The sequence below is a fragment of the Hypanus sabinus genome, chromosome 4 (assembly GCF_030144855.1).
Source record: "Hypanus sabinus isolate sHypSab1 chromosome 4, sHypSab1.hap1, whole genome shotgun sequence".
In the NCBI taxonomy this organism is placed as follows: Eukaryota; Metazoa; Chordata; class Chondrichthyes; order Myliobatiformes; family Dasyatidae; genus Hypanus; species Hypanus sabinus.
In genome coordinates, this window is record NC_082709.1 from 44284060 (window position 1) to 44295264 (window position 11205).

At 43.5% G+C, this 11205-nt stretch overlaps 1 protein-coding gene across 2 annotated transcripts in view; it reads right to left on the bottom strand.

Annotated features, from left to right (window-relative positions):
• The window catches only part of LOC132392240 (protein boule-like), a 98119-nt gene extending 95736 nt beyond the window's left edge, over window positions 1-2383 (bottom strand). For both annotated transcript variants that reach the window (XM_059966076.1, XM_059966077.1), the window contains exon 1: window positions 2275-2383. In XM_059966076.1, the coding sequence (XP_059822059.1) occupies window positions 2275-2292 (18 nt within the window). In that variant the 5' untranslated portion in view covers window positions 2293-2383. The remainder of the gene's footprint in view (window positions 1-2274) is intronic.
• Window positions 2384-11205: the final 8822 nt, after the last annotated feature.

The following is an 11205-nucleotide window of genomic DNA, read 5'->3' on the forward strand; positions in this document are numbered from 1 at the left end:
AAAATAGCCAAATTAAGTCACTTGACTCAATGTTGGAAAACAGTACAACATGAAAACTTCTGGGGGAGAGGGAGGAGGAAAAAGAATACTTTATATAGGCATACTTTTATATTATATAAAATACACTCCTAAGTAAAAGATTCTACAATTATATTAAGGGCTAAAGAATAACTAGGGAAAGGACAGGTCTACTTTAAGAGTTACAGAAAATGGCCTGTCTTAAATGAGTACGTCATGTCTGTATTTGCTATGGAGAAGCATGTGGAAGCTAGGGAATTCACAGGCAAGAGAACAGTGATGCCTGAAACATATCAATATTGTTAAGGAAGAAGAGGTGTTGGCAGCCTTGAAGCACATAAATGTGCATTAAATCCCTGGGACCAACCAAGTGTATCCCAAAATGTAGTGTGAGGCAAGCTCATTACCTAGATCTTGGCAATACTATTCAATCCCCCCCCCCCATAAGTTTTATATTCATGCTATAATTATTCAAAAAATGATAGTAGATGTGTTCAGTCTTTTCCACACGTATTCAGTGATCTTTTATTCCATTTGAATAAACCAAACTTCATAACCCCTGTATCAATCCAGATTTTTGAGAAAACTAACTAGAAAAAGTTATATTACTGCAATTAGATGGTTACTTAAATACTACAAATAAAGCATGCATAAATTATGTCGTCATCTTGGAATTGGAAAATTTAATAATGAGTATGGCTCAAAGATAAGTGTATTTTCACCTCAGCTCTTTCGATCAAAACCTTAGGAATAAAATCTCTGCCATGAAAATAATTCGATAATTTTAAATCGTTGCTTTACAATATCGTAACTTACCATACCCTTCACCTGCCTAGAGATGAACCTTTAGCACCCTGCAGGAACCTGTTGCCTGCTATACTCGCAAGAACGATGTATAATTCATTTATAAAGCTTCAAGTAAGTCCATCATTTCCCGTCGCATGGCAAGCTTAAAAACACTTCTCAAAAAAAAAACGATATTTAGCAGTTGCGGGGCCAACTTGGCGCAATATTTGCAATACATGCCGGGAGGGATTGCGAGTGAACGACATTCAAACTGTAACGTTGCGGAAAGCCCGAAGTACGAAAACCGTTATTTCACGCACGCGGCTCCTCGCCCTAACAGCAATAAGCACGACGACCGAGGCCCCACCGCTCTGCAAAAATCGTTTAATTCTTAAATACATCTTTTAAAAACACGCTTCCCCACGCCCCACAAGCACATTCTAGCTTTTAAAATCACACAATTTCATTCCATTTTACAATTAGCGGCGGAGTACTCTATCTTTTGAACTATTCCGTCGCCATTTAAAACCAAAACTCGCACCTATTCGATTTCTTTTTTTTTAAAAAAAATTTCAGAACAATTACTCGGTTCGCGATTTTTCTCTCTCTCCCCTTCTGCCAGTGCCAGTTACGGCGTGTGCAGCCGCGCCGGGTGGCTGCGCAAACGGGCGAGAACTGGAACCAGTGCGCCCGCGCAACGGCTTTCGGCGGGAAAGCGCATGAGGACGACGCTCGCAGCCACCCCTCCCCCTCCCCCGTCCCCGAAGGCCAAACACCCCGCAATACCCACAAACACGGACCTCCCCGGGAAACGGCCACCTCAGGCAAGTTCACACCCCTCCGTATATTTTTCGCCAGTAAAGTAAGTGATCAAATAAAACCGGAGCATTGGTTGCACTCCCATAGTCAATGAGGGCTCTGTCGTTTATTATGGGGGAAATCACTAAGACAGGGGTTGAATTTAACGCCCATATCCCTCGAATTATTTCTTCGTTCAAATCTTCCGAGTCACCAGTTTCCGAGGGTGTTAACTGTCTGAAATTTACCTGAACGTGAATTGCCCGATTCTGTTTTTGGAGTAAAAAGCTAAATAATATTGAAAACTGTAATTCCACAGCTTCTCCCTTGTATACAGAAAAATAAAAAAACACAGTACGCTGAAGGTTTCGGTCGCCTCATTCGCACTGGCGTCGAGCTAGAGTCGTGGCGTGGTTATCCATGCTGCGCCAGGACACGCCTCGCAAGCTTTGCCCGCTTCTCCGAGCCCGCGGGGCCAACAACAGGTCGTTCCCTTCGGCCTGATTTATAAATAGTTTACACATGACAGCCGAGGGCGCTGCGGCCGACGTGTTAGTAATATAGTGTGGAAAGCCAAACCTGATCCCCGTAATCGCTCGCCGAGTGAGTGGACAACAAACTCTAGCTTGCCGTCAAACACCCTGTTCCCTTCCCCACGCAGCCGCCACTCACCACTCCTTCGCTATCCATCTGCTCAGGCAGGTCAGCTTCAGTTATTTAATGTTTGGGGGTGGTACCTGTTTTATTCAAACGCAAAGAGGAAAAAAAAAGCGGCCTGTTGGTTGCGTACTTGGGTTTGTGGGCAATTGGCAGCACCTTAAATTATCGGGTTGTACCACGTCAAGCAGAGATCAGGGGCGGCTGAAACCGGCTCCACCTCACGAGACCAATCAAATCTCTTTTAAATTCTGAACAACATCGTGCCAGCGGTCGCCCCCACTCCTCCCACCCAGGGACCTCTTGCAACTGGAAACTTTGCATTCAGTTTGGATTTTTTTTTCTCTCATCACAAACTGTTTCCGCGTTGTGCATTTTTCTTTTCAGTTAGTTTTCCTCAAGGCACCGTGTGACTGTTGCTGTTGTCAATCATCTTGCAGTTAGTTCACTGTCAGGGTGAATTACGAGGCCGGCCGTGAATTCTATATGCGGCTCTCGTGTTAGGTTAGAGATTTGGCTGGACAATTGTGTTGAGGAAAGGAAAGCAAGCAACTCCCCAGAAGATAATTGCCGCAGTTTACTTCGAGGTCTTGTTAACGCAGGGTGTGCAGTTCTCCCCTACTATGGGATGCCTATCATTGAACTTTTGCTCTCACATCGTAGGGCTCTGAGTTCACAAGCCGGACATTCCTCTTTAAGTATCAGTTGTCGCACAACCCTTCAGTAGGAAATTGAAACTTCTTACTTAGATGTGTCAAAATGAATACAAGCACCTGCCAATACAGCTTCTTCTTTTATTAATTATTGATCTTCTGTACAGCATGCGTTATAACTGTGCATGGATTACATAATCAAATTATTCGGTTGCTAGGATCAGTATTTTATATATCACCGGCATGTGCCGTGAAACACAAAATGCAACTTTTAAATGATCTGGTGGACCAGTACAAAGATAATCCTATGCTTTATAATCTTAATTCATTGGAAACAAAAATAATCACGTGAAAGCAGAGATGCTAATTTTTCCTTAATTGTTATTTGCTGCCTGTTGGCTCCAAAATTAACATACTCTGATGCTGTAGGAAAAAAAGTGAAGATGGGACATAGCATTCCAATGTTATCAAATGTGCAATTACCAGAATTGTCAGAATTTTTTTCTGATTTTATCCATTTAGAGCACAGCTGCAATAATGTTTCAGAAGCAATAAAAATCAGATGTCTGATTGACTTCCTTTATTTGGCATTTGGAAATAGGCATTTTGGCCTACCAAGTTCACACTAACCATTAAACTATCCATTCCACTATTCCAACCTTAGTCCCATCTTTATATTCCTTCTATTCCCATCAATGAATCTCCCCAACCCTGATTTTACCACTTACCTACACTTTAGGAGCACTTTATTTCCCCATGGTAATGCTTATCTTAATAGGTCAATGTTACCTATTTTCTATATTTTATATTTTGAACTACAGCATGCTATGCAATAGAATGCCATGTATTGTCTACATGGTGAACCATAGATTTTGGTCAACCGAAATGGTAAATGTTACCCAACATTAGGTCTTGTGTAGATAGGGTGCTTAATTCTAATGCATAGTCAATAAAATTTAAAATTGTGCCACCATAGACTAGAGACAAGTTGGATCCAAGTGTTTTGCACAGGTAATTAGAATCCCCTTTTACTACTGATTAATTTATGAAGGGAAATTTCATCCATGAGTTGGATGTAATTAAATTATAAATTCTTCAAAGTTTATGATTATATATTGCATGAAAAATTTCCACCTTTATTACAACAGATAATGTATACATGCTGCACTGCTATATAACTTATAACTATATTGCCTTTTAAGTACACAACGCTGGAAGAACTCAGCAGGCCAGGCAGCATCCGTGAGAATAGAGTAGCCAACGTTTTGGGCCGAGACCCTTCATCAGGAATGGGGGGGGAAGAGAGGGCCGAAGCCCAGTAATAGATATAGGGGACAATAAATGGCAGTAAAGGAGGCCATGTATGGACATATCTAGATGGGAATGAGAGGCAGAGTTAAAGTGGGTGGCAACCGGGAGGTCCTGCCCATTGTGACGGACGGAGCGTAGGTGCTCGATGAAACGGTCCCCCAATCTGCGTCGGGTCTCGCCGATGTAGAGGAGGCTGCACCGGGAGCACCGGATGCAATAGACGACTCTAGCAGACTCACAGGTGAAGTGTTGCCTCACCTGGAAGGACTGTCTGGGGCCCGGAATGGTGGTAAGGGGGGAGCTGTGGGGACAGGTGTAGCATTTGCGCTTGCAGGGATAAGTGCCAGGTGGAAGTTCTGTGGGGAGGGACATGTGGACCAGGAAGTCGCGGAGGGAACGATCCCTGCGAAAAGCTAAGAGGGGTAGGGAAGGAAAGATGTGCTTGGTGGTGTGGTCCTGTTGAAGGTGGTGGAAGTTGCGGAGGATAATGCATTTTTTGCATTTCCTGTGATTGCAGGGGAATGTGCCAGGATCAGGAAGGACGTGGGTGGGGATGAATGATCCATGGAGACAGAGGGAATGGTCCCTGCAGAAGGTGGCAAGAGATGAGGAGCTGGCTAGCATAGACTAGGGACACAGTGTATACGGTGGGATAGTTGAGGAACATGGGAAGATTTTCAAAAATATTTTTCACTGTGCTCAACTAAAGTACGTTCCAGTTACAATCAAAGACAGTAAGGGTGGGGAGATCCAGCCTTGGATAAGCAAGGGAATAAAACTAAAACCTCATGCATACCAAGTTGGCAAGAGCAGTGGGGAAACTGGAAGACTGGAGAAAAGCACCAAATAACCTCAAAGTAAGCAAGGAGGGGAAAGGTAGATTATGAAAGTAAACTGGTACAAAATATAAAAACTAAAAGATTTTTATAAAGTTGAAAAGATGACTAAAATGAACATGGGCCCTTTAGAAAATGAGAAGGGTGGATTAATATTGGGAAATTGGAAATAGCCGAGGTCTTGAACAATGATTTTGTGTTGGTCTTCCCAGTGGAAGACGTATCTAACATGTCAAAGAGACGTGTTATGGATGTGATGGGAGGTGAGGACCTCAATACAATTTCTGTCACTAAAGAGGTAGTGATAAGTAAACTAGTAGATAAGTCTCTTGGTTCTGATGGAATGTATCACATGTACTGAAAGAAGCGGCATGAGTTATGGTAGATGCTTGGGCTCTGGACAGGTACTGACAGATTGGAAGACAGTGAATGTTACACCACTATTTAAAAAATGACGTAGGCAAAACATGGGTAACTATAGTCCAGTTAGCTTAAATTCTTTAGTCTGGAAAAAGCTTGAAACTATCATTAAGGAAGAAATAATGAGACATCTGGATAGAAGTGGTTCCATCATGCAGACACAGAATGGATTCAGGAAAGGCTGGCCCTGTTTGACAAACCTACTGGAATTCTTTGAGGAAATAAGGAGAGCACAGGGTAGAGGGAACAGGCAAATATAATATACTTGGATTTCCAGACGGTATTCAATAAGGTGCTGCATTAAAGACTTAGCCATAAGATAAGGATCCATGGATTTGGGGATAATGTATTAGCATGGAGAGAGGATTGGTTAACTAATAGAAGGTAGAAAATTGGGATGATGGGTGTTTCTCGGTATGGCAGTCAGTGGTAATTGTAGTGGCACTACTTGTGATACACATTAACAATTTGGAAGAGGGAACCAATATAGTGTATCTAAGTTTGTTGACAACACTAAATAAAGTGGAAAAACACATTTTGCAGAAATTGAGGAGAATCTGCAGAGAGATACAGATAGGTTAAGTGAGTCAACAAAGGTATGGCAGTACCACATTGGTAAATGCAAGGTCATCCACTTTGGAAGAAAAAATAGTTCAGTTTATTACTTAAATAGTCAATGATTGCAGCATACTGTTGTGTTGAGTAACTTGGGATTGCTCGTGCATGAACTGCAAAAGATTATTTTTCAGGTGCAACAGGTTATCAAGAAGCAAATGGAACATTGGCCTTTTTTGTTAGAGGGCTTGAATTTAAGAGCAGAGAGGTTATGCTGCAGCTGTACAGGGCAGGGTACTGGTGAGGCCAGAACTATATGCTGTTTTGGTCACCTTCCTTTGAGGAAAGATATACAGGTATGCAATTACAAATAAAGCACTACAGATGCTGTATTTCACAGAGTTTTAGGAGAATTCGTTTGTCACCAAAGACACTCGCAGATTTCTACAGATGTACCATGGAGAGCTTTCTAACTGGTTGTATCACCGTTTGGTATAGAAAGGTCTCTGCACAGGATCGAAAAAAGCTGCTGTAAGTTGTAAGCTCAGCCAACTCCATCATGGACATTAGCCTCACCAGCATCCAGAACAGCGTCAAAAGGCGATGCCTCACAAAGGTGGCATCCATCATTAAGGACCCACATCACCCAGGGTATGCCCTCTTCTCATTGCTACCATTCAAGGAGGAGGTGTACACACACACACGCACGCACGCACGCACGCACGCACGCACGCACGCACGCACGCACGCACACACACACACACACACACACACACACACACACACACACACACACACACACACACACACACACACGTCAGCAGCAGCTTCTTCCCCTCTGCCAGCAGATTTCTATATGAACAATGAACCCATGAACACTCCCTCAGTATATTTTCCCTCTGTTTTTGCACTAACTTATTTCATTTATATTTTTATATATATTTCTTATTGTAACTAATAGTTTTTATTGCAATGTGCTACTGTTGCAACAAATGTTACGACCAAGAGAAAATCTGCAGATGCTGGAAATCTAGGCAAAACATACAAAATGCTGGAGGAACTCAGAAAGTCAGGCAGCAACTACGGGAAAAAAAAGTACAGTCAACATTTTGGGCCGAAACCCTTTGGCAGGACTGGGAAAAGAAGAGCTGAGGAGTGAATTTGAAAGGTGGGGAGGGGAGAGAAAAACACCAGATGATAGGTGAAACTTGGAAGGGGAGAGCTGAAGTGAAGAGCTAGGAAGTTGATTGGTGAAAGAGACTGAAGGCCATGGAAGAAAGAAGAAAGGCGTGGATGGGGGGGGGGGGGGGGAAGAGGAGTACCAGAGGGAGGCAATGGACAGGCAAGGAGATAACATGAGAGAGGGACAAGAGGGATGGGAAATGGTGAAGGGGGGGGGGGGTGGAGGCATTACTGGAAGTTTGATTGGAATGTTACGACATATGCTGGTGTTATTAAGCCTGATTCTGATTTTGATTCTGAGGCTTTGGAAACAGTCCAGAAAAAGGTTCACCAGGTTGATTCCAGGGATGAGGGTTTAGCCTATGAGGAGAGAATGAGTCACCTCATACTTGCTGAGTTGAGATACTTGCTGGAATTTGGAAGAACAAGTGGAGATCTAATGGATAGATATAAAATTATAAAAAGGAGAGATAAGATAAAGATAGGAAATTACCCATAGTCCTCTTTTTTGAAGCTCCATGTACTGTACCTATCCAGGAGTCTCTTAAAAGACCCCATTGTATCTACCTCCATGATCGTTGCTGGCAGCCCATTCCAAGCAGTCACCTCTCTCTGCGTAAAAAACTTACCCCTGACATCTCCTCTGTACCTACTTTCAGTCACCTTAAAACTGTGGGCAAGCCAATTCTGGATCCACAAAGCAAGGTCACCTTGGATCCCATGCCTCCTTATTTTCTCAATAGACCTTGCATGGGGTACCTTATGAAATGCCTTGCTGAAATCCATATAGTAGTAGTAGTAGTAGTAGTCTCTCGAAGTCCCAGGAAGACGAATGTGTTGTGCAGTCAACGTCTGTGGGCACGCATATGACTTCTGAGGCCGAAATCCGAAGCGCAGATACGGTTTCAGATGGGGCAGGAGCGGACGCCTTCCTGTGTCTTTCTTGACTCGCCTTGAGGCGCTGCATTCGCCAGTTGGCTTGGAAGTTGTTTGCTGCCTTGGAGCATCGATTGTGCCACTTGGACTGATCAGCAGCAGTGTGTTCGAGATCGAAATCCATATACACTACATCTATTGCTCTACCTTCATCAATGTGTTTAGTCACATCCTCAAAAAATTCAATCAGGCTCGTAAGGCATGACCTACCTTTCACAAAGCCATGCTGTCTCTTCCCAATTATATTATGCCTTTCCAAATGTTCATAAATCCTGCCCCTCAACTTAACAACCTCTGAAGTAAGACTCACTGGTCTATAATTTCCTGGGCTATCTCTACTCCCTTTCTTGAATAAGGGAACAACACTTACAACCCTCCAATCCTCTAGATCCTCTCTCGCCCCAGTGATGATACAAAGATCATTGCCAGAGGCTCAGCAATCTCCTCGTTTCCCACTGTAGCCTGGGGTACATCTCATCTGGTCCTGGAGACTCATTGATGCGCTATCAATAACTCTGGGAGACTGGAAGTAGAGTACAAAATGATAGGCTTTTATTAACAGCGAATATGGGCATGACCATATTGAAGACTATGGGAGGAGCAGTGCCCCAATCACTTTTATACAGCAGTCTGTGGGAGGAGCCACAGGAGCAGTCAGCAGAGGGGCGTGTCCAGACAGGTATACATGGTTTACCACACTCATCCAACTTGATGCTTTCCAAGAGCTCCAGCACATCCTCTTTCTTAATGTCTATATGCTCAAGCTTTTCAATCCACTGCAAGTTATCCCTTCAATTGCCAAGATCCTTTTCCATAGTGAATACTGAAGCGAAGTATTCATTAAGTATCTCTGCTATCTCCTCCAGTTTCATACACACTTTTCCTCTGTCACACTTGATTGGTCCTATTCTCTCATGGCTTTTCCTCTTGCTCTTCACATATTTGTAGAATACCTTGGGGTTTTCCTTAATCCTGTTTGCCAAGGCCTTCTCATGGCTCCTTCTGGCTCTTCTGATTTCATTCTTAAGCTCCTTCCTAATATCCTTATAATTGCCAAGATTTCTAACATTACCTAGTTTTTTTTGAACTTTTCGTAAGCTTTTCTTCTTGACTAGATTTTCAACAGCCTTTGTATGCCACAGTTCCTGTACCCTACCATCCTTTTCCTTTCTCACTGGAATGTACCTATGCAGAATGCCATGCAAATATCTCCTGTACATTGGCCACATTACTGCCGTACATTTCTCTGAGGACGTCTGTTCCTAATTTATGCTTCCAGGTTCCTGCCTGATAGCTTCATATTTCTCCTTACTCCAATTAAACACTTTCCTAACTTGTCACTTCCTATCCCTCTCCAATGCTATCGAAATGAGATAGTTGTGATCATCATCTCTAAAATGCTCTCCCACTGAGAGATCCAAGACCTGACACCTGAGCAGGTTCACTTCGATACCAGATTAAGTACAGCCTCTCTTCTTCTTGTAGGCATATCCACATATTGTGTCATGAAACCTTCCTGAACACACCTAACAACCTCCATCCTATCTAAATCTCTTGCTCTAAGGAGATGCCAATTAATATTTGGGAAATTAAAATCTCCTACCACGAGAACCCTGTTATTATAACATCTTTCCAGAATCTGTCTCCTATCTGCTTCTCGATGTTCCTGTTACTATTGGGTGGTCTATATAAAAAAAAACCAGTGGAGTTATTGACCCCTTCATGTGTCTAACTTCCACCCACAGAGACTCAGTAGACAATCCCTCCATGACTTCCTCCTTCTCTGCTCTGATCAACAGTGCCACACCCCCACATCTTTTGCCTCCCTCCTTATTCTCTGAAACATTTATAGCCTGACACTCAAAGTAACCATTCCTACCCCTGAACCATTCAAGCCTGTAATGGCCACATCATAGCTCCAAGTATTGATCCACACTAAGCTCATCCACTTTGTTCATGATGTTTCTTGCATTAAGATAGACATCTCAAACCATCGGTCTGAGCACATCCCTTCTCTATCACCTTCCTATCCTCCCTCTCACAGTCTCCAAGCTTTCTCTATTTGTGAGCCAACAGCCCCATCCTCCGTCTCTTCGGTTCAGTTCCAAATCCCCAGCAATTCTAGTTTAAACTTTCCCCAATGGCCTTAGCAAACCTCCTGCCAGGATATTGGTCCCCCTGGGATTCAAGTGCAATCCATCCTTTTTGTACAGGTCACGCCTGCCCCAAAAGAGGTCCCAATGATCCAGAAATCTGGATCCCTGCTCCAGTCCCTCAGCCACACATTTAACCTCCACCTCACTCTTTTCCTATACTCACTATCATGTGGCACAGGCAGTAATCATGAGACCACTACCTTTGTGGTCCTGCTTCTGAACTTCCTTCCTAACACCCTGTAGTCCGTTTTGAGGACCTCCTCCCTTTTCCTACCTATGTCATTGGTACCAATATGTACCCCGACCTCTGGCTGCTCACCTTCCCACTTCAGGATATCGTGGATCTGAAACATCCCAGACCCTGGCACCTAAGAGGCCAACTACCATCTGCATTTCTTCCCAGCATCTACAGATTTGCCTGTCTGACCCCTTAATTATAGAGTCCCCTATTACTGGTGCCTCTTCCTTTCCCTACACTTCTGAGCCACAGGGCCAGACTCTGCCAGAGGCATGGCCACTGTGCTTTTCCCAGGCACCCCCCCCCCCCCCCCCGCCCCAACAGTACTCAAACAGGAGTACTTATTGTTAAGGGAGACAACCATAGGGTACTCTGGTATCTGCCTCTTGCCCTTCTCCTTCTCTCTCCTGACTATTACCCACTTATCTGTCTCCTGAGGCCCCGTTGTGATTCTCTCTATCACTTCCTCACTTTCCCTAACCAGACGAAGGTCATTGAGCTGCAGCTCTAGTTCCCTAACTTGCTTAATCAGCACACTTACAATTTTTTGTATCCTCTAAGTCACAACCTTCTTTTAGTGTTAACTGAATCAGTTAAACAAAAATTCAGTTTTGAATTCAACAAATTTTGACATTAACCACTGCAAACAGTAAAGTTCA